Source organism: Scomber scombrus, chromosome 12 (genome assembly GCF_963691925.1).
Source record: "Scomber scombrus chromosome 12, fScoSco1.1, whole genome shotgun sequence".
NCBI classification, from domain to species: Eukaryota; Metazoa; Chordata; class Actinopteri; order Scombriformes; family Scombridae; genus Scomber; species Scomber scombrus.
Window position 1 is genome coordinate 466422 of NC_084981.1, and position 14483 is coordinate 480904.

The 14483-nt window shown below is 40.6% G+C and overlaps 1 protein-coding gene across 1 annotated transcript; it reads right to left on the reverse strand.

Annotated features, from left to right (window-relative positions):
- Nucleotides 1-1377: 1377 nt before the first annotated feature.
- On the reverse strand, nt 1378-11795 carry cep68 (centrosomal protein 68). The gene is made up of 8 exons (XM_062430580.1): nt 11703-11795; nt 11327-11586; nt 9933-11024; nt 8078-8276; nt 7612-7811; nt 6526-6648; nt 2143-2239; nt 1378-2022 (listed from the first exon to the last, which is right to left on the reverse strand). The coding sequence occupies exons 2-8, from the start codon at nt 11549-11551 to the stop codon at nt 1862-1864; spliced, it is 2097 nt and encodes a 698-aa protein (XP_062286564.1). The 5' UTR covers nt 11552-11586; nt 11703-11795; the 3' UTR covers nt 1378-1861.
- Nucleotides 11796-14483: the final 2688 nt, after the last annotated feature.

Consider the following 14483-nt stretch of genomic DNA (forward strand, 5'->3'; position numbering starts at 1 on the left):
GAACCTCCAACACTTTGATGAGTCAAACAGGAGAGGAACTTATTTCCAGTGAAACCTGTAGATATGTTTGTAGTTCATGCTCATGTAATTCGTGTTTGATCTAGACTTTGACAGCAATGTCAGTGAAATAGTTGACAGACTGCACAGATATCTAAAATCATAATAATACAGTCAATAAACTTGAACTAGAAACAGAAAACTGAGGCACCTTTTCCTTATCAGGTATCATGACAAGTTTTTTCCACTGGGTGGCACACTAAGACCACAAATGAACCTGGCTGAGCCAGCTGCACACACACACACAGTCGTTGCCATGGTAGTTAACGACTGGAGAGCATGACAACAGAGCCTGCAGAGACAGAATGGAGATTCAGGATTGAATGGGAGAGGAACAGGGTGCACATGTGGGGCCGCAGATCAAAAAGTATAAAACATAGCCAGACCAAATTACACACATCTATAGATGAGACTTGTGGCTACATTTTGACATTTGAATGGAGACTGTAACTGAAAGTATGCAGGAATAATATATATATTTTGAAAAGCCTGAATAATCATCGAAAATCCCACATGTAACGGCAAACTGTGCACTTCCTGTTGGATTTAGGTCAGTGGTGTCAGCGCGTGATTTGTAGGTCTTGATAAGACAAAAAAATGGGTTTGGTTTGATCTTTCTACGACATTCCTATCAGGCGTAGTGCCCATTTTAGTGTTTCTAGGTGGCGCTATAGATTTCGCCGTTGTTTGTTTTTACATTTTATCAAATTTTTCACCAGACCTGATGTGCGTTCCAAATTTGGTGAGTTTTGGAGCAGGTTTAGGGGGACAAATTAAGGCTCAAAGAGGCGGTAGAATAATAATAAAAAACGACACAAATACAATAGGGTCCTTGCCTCCAGGCAAGGGCAGGACTCCCTTCTGGAGTCCTCGCCCTCTTGCCTTTCGGCTCGGTCCCTAAAAATACTACAAGGTATGGCAATCTTTCTCAGAGTACCTTAGAACAGCTTGACTAAATGAGAACCACCATATACCCAACCCCCCCCCCCTCCCGTTTCTGTCTCCCTTTATTTTATTTATGCGTGGACACTGATGTCACAACTGTTATCGATCTTATCTGTATTATTATAATTTATTATTTAATTAATTAATTCACTTTTTTATTTAAAACATTCTATTATCTTGAACTATCTTTTTAAATGTGCATACTTGTGTGCCTTGATATAACAGTTAATTTAAATGGTAAAACTCAACAAAAACAGTTGAAACAATAAAATGTATTTTGTGATTTTCAGTGTGATACAGTGTAAGAAAACTGTCATGTGGATTGGAATGTTTTTTTTGTTTTTTGAACTTTTATTTTTTTTACAGTGCTGACTCCATAATTAACAAAAGATCAGGAAAGACAATTTCTTCAGCTACTGCAGTGATGACTCCAGTTCATTCTTAATGCTGCACTGTGTGTTTATAACATGAGCACATACAAGGAATGTACATTAAAAATAATTAAAATTGGTCAGGGTCAACACTGACAATAAGTGTGACTAAGACAAACAGTGCATTATATCACTAACAATATCAAGACATGATAGGAAAAAACTTAATCCCTCACACATCATTTCAGCACTTTAAGGTCCTGCAGTATTCTAAGTGATTAGTTTACTTTAGATAATATACTGGTCCTGAATCTTTTTCTCATGAAACTTTTAAGGACATCCTTAGTGTGTATAAAACAGACTTTTGCGATGCATAAATTAAAGTTTTAAAAAACAATCTTTGGGAGCAAGTAGGAAAATAAAGATATAAATAAGTGAATTGAATCATATCCCTGCACACAGACATGTACTGCACTCGTACTGAGTGTTCACAGGGTTGACCTCTGCAGCCCCATAGGGTCTAGGTCCTCCACCTTGCTGGGCTGGGCCAGACTGTCCATGGCAGCCTGGATGGAGGAGAAGAAGTGTTCCCTGTGGCTCTCCAGAGCTCTAGACTGCTTCTCAATCAACAGAAGTGTATCTCTTAAAACTGGACAGGAGGAGAGAGGACACAAAACAGAAACCCTGAGATTAATTTTGATGTTTTCTATGCAATACAGTAGTAACAATATTTGCTGATACATGGTAGTGTGAAACCAGAGACACTTACCTGGAGAGGTGGTGTTGACACAAGTGAGGAGCAGCTGTCCACTGTGCAGGACACAGGCGGTCAGTTTCTGATGGTTGCTCACCTCTTTCTGAAAACTCTGACAAGCAGAACATCACACAAAACTGTCAGCAGTGTACCATGTGCACAGAGTGAGTCTTAACTTAGAAACTAGGGTTGAGTTGCTGAGGAAACACTTGGAATATGGAAAGTAAAAGCTTTAGATAGATAAATACTTTTATTTAAATTCAGTTACTTTCTGTCTGTGTTGGAAAAGCTTTAAATCACAATGAGTAGTACAACCAGAACAACTTAAGTGTGGAACTGATTGGTCAATCAGTTCATCGACAGCTTCACCATTTTGACAATCAACTGGCCATTTAGCTCCTTCAGCAAGCAAAAATTACATTCTCAGTTTGCAACTTCAATTCAAAAACTTCAATTTCTCTGTTTTATATGATGGTGATGCTGAGTCTGTGACTCTATGTCCATACATGTGCCTCTCAAACAATCTGCAAGTCAAAATGTTCTTGGCTCAATTTTTTTCTTATTTAAAATTTAAAATGAAATTAGGTGAATTTATTGGAATGATTTTGGAAAATACATCATATAGATATTATAAATAACATATTATAGGTGTGTTATCATCAATCAGTATGAATAACATTATGAATGAAAACATTGTTTTTGTTGGTCCCAGGATCCCCAGGGTCCTTTTGTTACCTCATGTATAGGACTCAGTGTCACTGTATGTGACATCCGGGCATAACATATTTATTAATGCATTTTAGGCTATCCGGAAATGTCTTCTTATGCATGCGAGTTTAGTAAAATAAATGGAAAAATAGTAAATTGAAATTTTAAATGTGTTTGTGTTTTAATTCCACACAAATATCTATCAGGGTTGTTGATGGGACATTCTAAGCCTTAGAAATGTATACAAATGTACTGATAAAGCCAAGGCTACATTTTCACTGATTTGATCTGACTATTCTTCTGATTATAATTGTTGTGTCAATTATTCTGCTTGACATCAAGTTGTGAGGTCATGTTTTGGAGGGAAAAAAAGTCTGTTTTGTTGACACAATGATAAATATCTGCGTTTACTTCTCAACACTTCTGCTTTCCACACAGGTTGCAGATAGCAACCAACTGCACCCCTCCACTCTCCCTCCCTGTCCATTCTGGGCTACTATAGACACATGGCAATGCAACATGGCGGGCTCCGTGGAAGAGGACCTGCTCCCTATGTAGATAAAAAAGGGCTCATAAGGTAATGAAAACACAACAATTCTTTTTTCAGGTAATAATACTTTAATTAAATTATAATTATAAATATTATATTCAATTTCTGCTAAATCCAAATCTGCTAGATGCTACTAAATTCTGCACCTTTAAAAAGTCAAAATGTGTTGATAATAAACCAAGATATCAAGTCATAAGGAACAGCTATCTTCAGGGAGTTAAATGTACATTTACTGATACTGATCTTTAACAGATCACAGAGAGATTGTTACTGAGATTCTTGAGATTAAGGGGTACAAACTTTGATGCAACCGCATCCTTTTTAGAAAAGGGTTAAAGGACAGGTTCACAATTTATCAAGTCCTTCTTAAACTACAGTCAAGTCCAGATGAACATAAATTAAGTTTTTCTTGCTATAATCATTCCTCCCATTCAGCATCAGACAAAGGACTTCTCTCTGTACTCTGTTAGATCTTAGTGCTGCATTTGCATTTATTAAGCTGGTTTAAGTCCTATTTATCAGATAGATTTCAGTTTGTAAATGTTAATGATAAATCCTCCATGCAAACAAAAGTTAGACACGGTGTTCCTAAAGGTTCAGTGCTTGGACCAATACTATTTGCTTTTTATATGCTTCCTTTAGGTAATATTATTTGGAAACACTCCAAAAAATGTCCTTGTTATGCGGATGATACCCAATAATATTTATAAATGAAGCCAGATGAAACCAAACTCCAAACATGCCTTAAGGGCATAAAGGACTGGATGACGTTCAATTTTCTGCTGTTAAACTCAGAGTGTATTGTGCTTGGCCCCAAACACCTTAGAAATACATTATCTAATGACCTACAGTGCTGTGAAAAAGTATTTGCCCCCTTACGGATTACTTATTTTTTTGCACATTTGGCACACTTAAAAACAAATTCTAATATCAGACAAAGATAACCCAAGTAAATACAAAATGCAGTTTTTAAATGATGATTTCATTTATTATAACTATCCAAATCAACCTGACCCTATGTGAAAAAGTAATTGCCCCCCTTGTAAAATCATGAATTAACTGTGATTAACCACATTTTTTAGAAAGCTGAGTTCAATTTCAGTAGCCACACCCAGGCCTGATACTGCCAGACCTGTACAATCAAGAAATCACTTAAATAGAACCTGTCTGACAACATGAAATAGGCTAAAAGATTTCAAAAAGCCACACATCATGCCGCGATCTAAAGAAATCCATGAGAAGTAATTGACATCTATCAGTCTGGAAAGGGTTACAAAGCCATTTCTAAGGCTTTGGGACTCCAGCGAACCACTGTGAGAGCCATTATCCACAAATGGAGAAAACATGGAACAGTGGTGAACCTTCCCAGGAGTGGGCTGCCTTCCAAAATTACACCAAGAGCGCATCAACGACTCATCCAGGATTCACAAAAGAACCCAGAACAACATCTAAAGAACTGCAGGCATCACTTGCCTCAGTTAAGGTCAGTGTTCATGATTCTACCATAAGAAAGAGACTGGGCAAAAATGGCATCAATGGTTGAGTTCCAAGGCGAAAACCACTGCTGACCAAAAAGAACACAAAGGCTCGTCTCACATTTTCCAAAAACAGCTGGATGATCCCCAAGACTTCTGGGAAAATATTCTGTGGACTGATGAGACAAAAGTGGAACTTTTTGGAAGGTGTGTGTCCCGTTACATCTGGCGCAAAACTAACACAGCATTTGATTAAAAAGAACATCATACCAACAGTCAAACATGGTGGTGGTAGTGTGATGGTCCGGGGCTGCTTTGCTGCTTCAGGGCCTGGACGGCTTGCTGTGATTGATGGAACCATTAATTCTGCTCTCTATCAAAAAATCCTGAAGGAGAATGTCCGGCCATCAGTTTGTGACTTGAAGCTTAAGCGCTCTTGGGTTATGCAGCAGGACAATGATCCGAAGCACACCAGCAAGTCCACCTCTGAATGGCTAAAAAAAACCCCAAAATTAAGGTTTTGGAGTGGCCTAGTCAAAGTCCAGACCTGAATCCAATCAAGATGCTGTGGCATGACCTTAAACAGGCTGTTCATGCTCGAAAACCCTCCAATGTGGCTGATTTAAAGCAGTTCTGCAAAGAAGAATGGGCCAAAATTTCTCCACAGCGATGTGAAAGACTCATTCTTAGACTTATTGCAATCGCTTGATTGCAGTTGTTAGGTGGCACAACCAGTTATTAAGTTAAGGGGGCAATTACTTTTTCACATTGGTGATATAGGTTTTGAATAATTCTTTACTTTCAATAAATGGAATGATCATTTAAAAGCTGGATTTTATGTTCACTCTCATTGTCTTTTTCTTAAATTAAAGTTTATTTGATGATCTGAAACATGTAAGTGTGACAAAAAAGCAAAAACAGAAGAAATTCGTCAGGGGGCAAATACTTTTTCACAGCACTGTAACTACTCTGGATGACATTACTTTGGCCTCCAGCACTACTGTAAGGAATCTAGGGGTTATATTTGACCAGGATCTGTCCTTCAACTCCCACATGAAACAAACTTCAAGGACTGCCTATTTTCATCTATGTAATATTACAAAAATCAGACACATCCTGTCAAAAAATATGTGTTACTTCTAGACTGGATTATTGTAATTCATTATTATCAGGCTACTCTAACAAGTCTTCTAAAGACTCTCCAGCTGGACCAGAATGCAGCTGCATGTGTTCTGACAAAAACTATATATATCATATTTTTACAATACATACATTTTAGTTTCACTGCACCGGCTTTCTGTAAAATCATTCTCATCTCCTGCAAAGCTCATAACGGTCCAGCACCATTATATTTTAAAGAGCTCATTGGACCCTATTACCCCAATATAACACTGCGCTCCCAGAATGCAGGCTTTCTTGTGTGGTTGAGCGAGTGGCAGAAAAGTAACATAAAGGTGAGTAGTAAGCTGCATATGTGGCAGTATATGTACAGTACAGGCTACAGTGTGTCACTTAATAAATCCTGCAGTTTTTCAAGACCAAGAAAAATCTTGTTTGTTGTTTTACCAACTGCTAGAAAAGTGAAGGGGGTTATCTCCAAAGTTAGGAGTCAAAGCGAGTTAGGAGTCAACCCCCCACCCAGGGTGTTGAGGCTTGTTTCCCCACCTGATATTCAGCCAGCGATGACTTCAAACTCTCTATATCCATGGTGGGCGCGTCCAGCAGGTTCATCTTCTCTGACACTGTGTAGAGCCACTGGATGAGCTGTCCCAGGTGTGAACAGAAGATCTGAAACATACGTAGTTCACATTCACGGCTGCTTTTAGAATATTATGGTCACGCTACAATAACTGCGGGTAGGGCTGTGACATATCACACTGTCCATCAGATAAAACTGGTATAAATTTCTATTGGTATAAACGCATTTACGTTCACTTCCGTGCAAAACACACTGTTGAGTACAAAGAGGGTATGAAGGCATGCGAGGAGGAGATACTAGCAGCTGGTGATGTGCGACCCAAAAGTAAACAATTAACTCAACTGAGCATTGTTGGAGAACTTGCTAGTTGCACTCCATATTACAGGAAGAGCAAACGGTGGATGGAAGGTGAAGCATCGGACATGACCCTAATAAACATGGAGGAACCTGACAGTCCACCAGTTTTACCATTGAGTGTCCAGTGTTTTCCAAGTAAGACCAATGCAGTTTTATCAACGATATTTGATCTACACGCTCACCTTTAACAGAAAGAAAGACAGAAAGCAGAGATCTTTACAACAAACACTGTCCTTCCCAGTTTGCATAGGTTTGCAGTTTGCTGCACAGACACTCTCTCCTCCTCTCCTCTCCTTGCCTCCTCACCTCTCTGATCGTCTTCATTTTGATCTATAATTGCAGTAATGTCTTCTGTGTTGTCCTCCTCTCTAACTTTGCGCTCAGGTTCAAATTGGAGAGGCTGAACAAAACAGACATTTTTATCTAGCTGTAGTGTAAACAGACTGGGACCAAAGACCACTGCAACCATTTGACATCACTACCCAGAATGCATTGCAAAGTAAATATCAATGAAAACTTACAAGTGATTTTTTATATCACATTTATATAGTTTCCACAATGTTGAGGCTATATCGACCACCCCTAACTGCCAGCAGAATTTAGATGTGAAGTGCAGAAAAAGTCTATGTGTATGTCAGTGTGAAAACATTTAGTTTACGTCAGACATTCGAATGGTGGCTCAATTCTGTTTCTACCTGAATGCGTTGCATGAGGGAAACACTTTGCTCCTGGTCTTCTTGTCTGCTCCTCTGAGTGTCAGGCAGGGTGAGGCAACACAACTGTTCCACCAAAGCCTCCATTTCCTTGAGACTGGCCTGACTCAGTCCTCCTCCAACAGACTCCAACCAGGCTTTGGGACTCTTCCTCACTGCCTCAGAGTCTCCATAATCAGCTGCTGACAAATGGTAAATGGAATGCATTTTTATAGCGCCTTTCTAATCTTCTGACCACTCAAAGTGCTTTTATACTACAAGCTACATTCACCCATTCATACACACATTCATACGCTGAAGGCACAGATTTCAGGAGCAATTTGGGGTTCGGTATTTTGCCCAAGTAAATGTCAACATATGGACTGGAGGAGCTGGGAATCGAACTGCCGATCTTCCGATTTATGGATGACCCGCTCTGCCACTTCGTTTCTTCATGATTAATGCATACCTGTCTCAGCAGCAATCCTCTCCTCTCTGTTTCTTTCATCTATGACTTGACTGCCCTCCTGCTCTTTGACCTCCTTCTCTTCTTCAGCCTCCTGTTTCTCAGGCAGGGAGATGGAGGAGAGGATGGAGGTGGTGCCTGGCTCCAGAGACTTCCAGCTAGCTGTGACAGTCTCGCCCAGCTGGGCTGTCACCTCCCTCACCTGTACACATGGACCAAACAATTACAATTATTGATCATTACAGCTCAAAGGCACACTGATCCAGTCTGTTTTTGCCCTGTATAGTTATATTCATGGTTCAATGGAAAGTGTAGTTTTGTTTTAAGAGCCTATGATTTGTGTAGGAACAGATGTTGACATAAAACTGAGACAGAGAGGAAAGGAAACATTTCTTTATATGAGAATAAATTACTTTTGTTTCTATGTTGAAGACTGGTGTGTGTCCAAGGCTGCTCAAAGACTGTGCTGCTCAACTGTGTCAACCTCTCCACAAGATCTTCAACCTCAGTCTACAGTTGGGGCGAGTGCCGGCACTGTGGAAAACTTCCTGTGTTGTGCCAGTACCAAAAATAAAATGTCCAGATGAACTTAATGACTACAGACCAGTAGCTCTCACTTCTCACATCATGAAGACCTTGGAGCGGCTGATTCTACGCCTATGAGAGTTGAGGTCAAACACAAATTCGACCCCCTGCAGTTTGCATACAAGCAACACATTGGAGTGAACGATGCTGTCCTCTACATGCTTCACCGTGCCCTTGCTCATCTGGAGGAAACTGGCGCTTATGTGAGAATCATGTTCATTGATTTTCAAGCGCATTCAACACCATCCAACCCAACATACTCAGAAACAAGCTCCTTTATCTCCTGGATCACAGATTACCTGACAGGAAGGCCACAGTATGTCAGGTTGGGGAACTGTGTTTCTGGGACATTAATGAGCAGCACAGGGGCTCCACAACGGTGAACAGGAACAGTGTGAAAAGGAATGGAGCCAGGACAGTTCCTGGCTCCATTCCTGTTCACACTGTACACAGCGAACTTCAAATACATCTCTGAGTCCTGCCACATCCAGAAATACTCGGACGACACTGCTATTGTGGCGTGTATCAGGAATGGACAGGAATCTGAATATAGGGATCTGATAAAAAAGCCTTCAGTGACTGGAGTCACAAGAACTATCTCCTACTGAACACCTCAAAGACTAAGGAAATGATCATAGATTTCCGCAGGTTCAAGCCCCCTCTTTAGCCAGTGAATACTTGCCAAGTTATAAGTATCTAGGTATATACCTGGATAATAAGTTGGACTGGTCCCTAAACACAGACACTCTCTACAAAAAGGGGCAGAGCCGCCTCTTTTTCTTAAGGAAGCTCAGATCTTTTTACATCTGTAGTAAGATGCTGCACATGTGTTATCAGTCTGTGGTGGCAAGTGTGTCGTTTTATGCTGCAGTCTGCTGGGGAAGCAGCATCAGACACAGAGATGCAAGGCGGTTGGACAAACTAGTCAAAAGAGCTGGCTCTGTGATTGAAGCCAGGTTGGACACACTGGAGGAGGTGGTGGAGAGATGCACTGTCAAGATGTTCGAGGCCATCTTGAAATACCCGGATCATCTGCTACACAACACCTTTATGGACCAAAAAAACAGCAATGGACAGCTCCTCTCTCTCCGTTGCAAGACGGAGAGATTTAAAAGATCCTTCGCTCCTACAGCCATCAGGCTGTCTAATTCTTCAATAATTTACAGATTTTACAGATTTTCAGACCATGATGAAAGTATTTGCAATAATGAAATGTATGGGTGAGTAAAGGTCACTCATGGAATAAAGGTCCATGCGTCTGCACAGCACTGACCTGTATGGACAGAAGCTGCATCTCCTCCAGCCGCTCTGGTAAAAGCTTGAACTCCTCGTCTACCTCAACACCTACACAACTGGAATGAGGTAGCACACTGGTGGAGTGGATGAAGGCAGTGGAGGTGAAGGAGGACGGTGTGTGGAGCTGATGATGGCGACTACCACTGCTGTAATGTTTCATCTCATCTCTGTCTGTACTGTAGACCAAACTCTCCGAGGACAAACCAGCTAGGTGTGTTAGCAAGAGCGGGGCACCAGAGGGCAGACCATCCAAGGATTTGGAGAATTCCCACATTTCAGGTGACCTCTGACACACACTAAGAAGGCCCCCTTCTCTGGCCCGCCATGTGGGGCTCAGGGAATAGTCAAACCCCAACAGGTTAGTCGAGCTACAAAGGGGGTCCAGTTCAATCCCTGAGTCCTGCAGGTTTGGGTCTGTTTGGAGGGGACAGTCTCCCCGGACCTCAAAGTCACTGACCTGCTGTCCTGGTCTCAGAGGATAGGCGTAGTCCAGCAGAGCCTGGTACTCTTTGTTTGGATCCCAGCCTACAGAGTGCCTGTCTGGGGATTGGGGCAAAGTTTTAGGGATGGCACAGGCCCAGTAGTTGGCCTGACAGGAAGACATAGTGCGTCCCCTTGACTGCCTTACAGAAGAGCATGTATTTAGCTTGGTCTCCCCTGCCCCTCCCTGTTCCCCCCTCCCCAACCTGAGATCAGTCTGGCCCCACCTAGAGTCACTTGAGCAAGGGGTGTAGGTAGGATAAAGGACAGTGGAGGTTAGTTGCGGTCTCAGTGGAGGGTTTGGTCTCTGAGCCTCCAGGATGGAGCTAGAGAGGCTCCGCTGAGCTGACCTGCGTCCAGGGAAAGATGATACAGTGAGTTCTTCATGGGACAGCCTGCCTCGGAAGTCTGCGACACCCAGGGGTGAGCCAAGTTCCTCTGTGGAGGCTGAGTGTGGTGACAGGTCAGAGTGAGAGAGGCTGAAGCTCTCTGGGGTCAGCTTTTCTCTTCTCTTCTCAGCTCTGGTCAACAAGCTGATGTTGGCATATTGCTGATCTTTTTCTGTCCTGCAGACACTCAAATGTTTCTCCTGTGGGGAGGAAAATGGATTTTAAAGTGAAGTCATTTTCACATATGGATCTGTTACATCAGTGGCTTCATTTGTCTGCTGAAGCAATTGCTTTTCAATTTCCTCATACATATCTCTGTGACATAAATATTGTGTAATTACTCTGTTCAAACATGACAGGAACACAATGGATAGAGCTGCAATAAACTTAAACTAGTTTGGCCACACCTACTTCTTCATTTTTTCATATAAAAAATGGAAAATTTGAAAAAACTGCACCATTTCCTATATTATATAATTATGTATGTTCTACTCCTCCTCACCATCTGTAAGTGCTTCTGTGGATGAGTCTTCTTTAAGATAGATATATGTTGTTCTGAGGAGAAGAGAGGCTTCCTCATTACATAATGCCTGCCGCTCAGATACCGAGAGGTGGGTGCCATAGTAACATTTTTCTGGGGCCCTCCTCCATCCCTTTCATTCTTGGTCTTGCTGGCAAACTCTGGCCGATGCATCTTCCATTGCTGGCTGCATCCGTTGGTTTCCATTGGACAAAATAGAGAATCTAGGAAGGTCCTGTCAACTACAAGAATGTAACAATTTTGTAACTTTCAGATTTATATAATTAGAAATGTTGTTTTTTCTTATTGAAATTAAATTAAATATTATATTCTTTAGGTTTAAGTTTTATTTACGCACCTTGAAGGAGCTGCAAGGTTGTGGCACAGCTTTTTGTCCAATGTTTCCTCAACAACAAACATCATGTTGCTTGGTTGAAGCACACAGGAACACTGTAATGACACAGGCCAGATACTGTACACATGCAAAAAAGGCCACACTCATCTGTGATGGCAGTGCAGCCCCCCTTCAGCTATTTTGTAGTGCATCTATAAAAACAACAGTGGCTGACCAACACACATTGCAGCTTAAACCAACTCTGAGGTAAAGAAAATAACAGTCTGTTTCACCTCAACAACCCTGCGCTCACTCAAGAGTGTTGGGCAGCAATTACTTTCCCAGAGCTAACGGAGCAGCTGTTTATATATAATGTTAACGTTAATAAGAGTGGAGCACTTCCCCTCATTTAGTTATTGTAATAGAAGCAGGATACTGTAAATAGCTTTGAAAATAATTTAATCAATTGATTAATGCAGTTAACTTTTGGCTGTAGATTATTTATATTACCTACCAGCCATGTTTCAATTATTCATCAGCATGCAAGGTCATTGATAAACAGTGGAAATAATAAAACAGTTGCATTGTCATTTAAAACCTGTGTAGACCAACTGTTTTCCTCACACAAAAAACTGATCAGGAATTGATATTGAAAGCGATAAAGAATTGGACCAATTGGAAGCAGAATTGGTATGAATCAAATCTTATCAATTCCCATCCCTATTGCTAAGCAGGTAGTGTACATTTTGTCTATCATAGCTTATCACTGAAAACACCTGCCTGCTGCTGCTGGAAACCAGGTTGATAAGAGTGCTGAGACTGAACTATAACAGTTAATCAGAAAGAGATAAAGGCTAGTCAGAGACAAAATAGAAGATTCTGTGACAAATAAGTCTAGCCTTGGGCTTGACTTAATCCCTGTACAGGAAATCAGCCCTAAATGTTTACAGTTGAACAGGAACATGCTCTGATAGCAGGGATAGATATGATAAACCTATTTATCCTGCACTCACTTGATCACTGTGTAGCAGATCTGACCCTAGTTAATAATGTGGAATCGATTATTCCACTAACTGTTGCAGCTTTACCTTAGATGTGATCTAACAACACATCTGAATCAATCTGAATATAACACAATAGGTTGCTTTGTTCTCATTTTAATCTTAGTTCCCTTTTGCTATGCTTCAAAGCAAGGTGTCATTTCACTACACAGACTGTGATTTCAGTGAACTGGACACACCAAATTCATGGTCACCAACCCAATGTAAAGTGGTAGAACGGTAGCTAGGCAGCGGAGGCTGTGGGGAGCTGGTCCTGGTTTACCCTGGATGCTGAGCTCCAGTTGTGAGGGATGAGGGGCACCAGAAGGCAAGGCAAGGAAGATTTATTTATATAGTGCATTTCATATACAGGGGAAAATGTGCTTTACATTAAAAAAATATATCAGGGGATGATTAAACAGAAAAAATCAGAAACATTAAAACATACAATTTAAAAAAAGAGAACCCAATTATAATAAAATATGAGTGTGCAGCATAAATTATGATTAGCTTTAAAAATATTAAAAGAACATAAAGTGCAAATGAACTAGAAGTAATGGAACCAAATGAATAAGAGGAGGGAGGAACCCAAGAGAAGCTAAAACTCACATGGATTTCCCCAATCGAGTTAGAATGTTTCTCTTTAAGTATTGAGGACAGAAGCTTTGCTCCTTCCAGATCTCGTTCATCTTTCCTTAACTTCCTCACCCTGAGGCGGCGGTTCCTTTCACAAGAGTGCTTGTGATGTCCTCTGTGCTTTAGGTGCTATCAAGTCACTCCTGGATATTGTGATTTCTAAATGTGTGAACATTAAATTGAGAAACAGTTCATAAATGTTTAAGGGATAAAATGTAATACCTAATAAATCAAATACTTGATTTAACTAACAATTATTTTCTTGATTAATAACTTGGGTCTCTAATTTTTTCCCAAAGCCCTGTTGAAGTCCTCAATTGTCTGTTTTTCATTCACAACCCATAGAGGACAAAATAAATAGAAAATCTTCACATTTGAAAAGCTGGATATAATATCATTTGGATACAGTTTTTTGTGGGACAAAAATCTAATTTTATTGATTGGATTGATAGATTATCAAATGAATTGGTACCTAATCAACTACACATTGCATCTCTTATTTCATCACATTAATGTAAAACTCCTGTCAGTTGATTGCTAACATTAACAAAGTACTGCTTGATTTGCAACATCTCCCCCAATACATACAGACAGATGGTATTAATGGCAGGGCCAGATCTCTGACCATAGACAATCTATACTGTCTCACAGAAAATATGGCCACAGTGATCAATACTACAGTTTGCCAATAAATGGCCAAAATCTTACCTGATAAGACTTGAGTATATACTCTAGGATTTGAGTAGGATATGATGTGTACATATATGTATCTATTGAAGTTCAGTACCGTCTGGATTTATTTGTAACAGTTTTTTCTTTTAAGTCTTTTCTACTACTAACATCATGCGGGTGGCTGTGGCTCAGGAGGTAGAGCGGTCGTCCACCAATTGGAAGATTGAGGTTCGATTCCTGGCTCCTCCAGTCCACATGTCCATGTTTATTTGGGCAAGATACTGAACCCCAAAATGTTCCCGTTGCTGCACCAACAATGTGTTAATGAGACATGTAATGTAAAAGCGCTTTGAGTGGTCATAATGAATAGAAAAAACGCTATATAAGTACAATCCATTTACCATGCTTGCAGACCAAACGTTGGTGTTACTGGTCCTTAAAAGTAGCTAGATAATGA

Coding starts and splice junctions, on each gene's coding strand:
- cep68 (XM_062430580.1), bottom strand. CDS start 11,551: ATGGAAACCAACGGATGCAGCCAGCAATGGAAGATGCATCGGCCAGAG. Junction 8,277..9,932: donor TGCAGCTTCTGTCCATACAG/GTCAGTGCTGTG, acceptor CCATGTGTACAG/GTGAGGGAGGTGACAGCCCA. Junction 6,649..7,611: donor CCCTCATGCAACGCATTCAG/GTAGAAACAGAA, acceptor CGTATGTTTCAG/ATCTTCTGTTCACACCTGGG.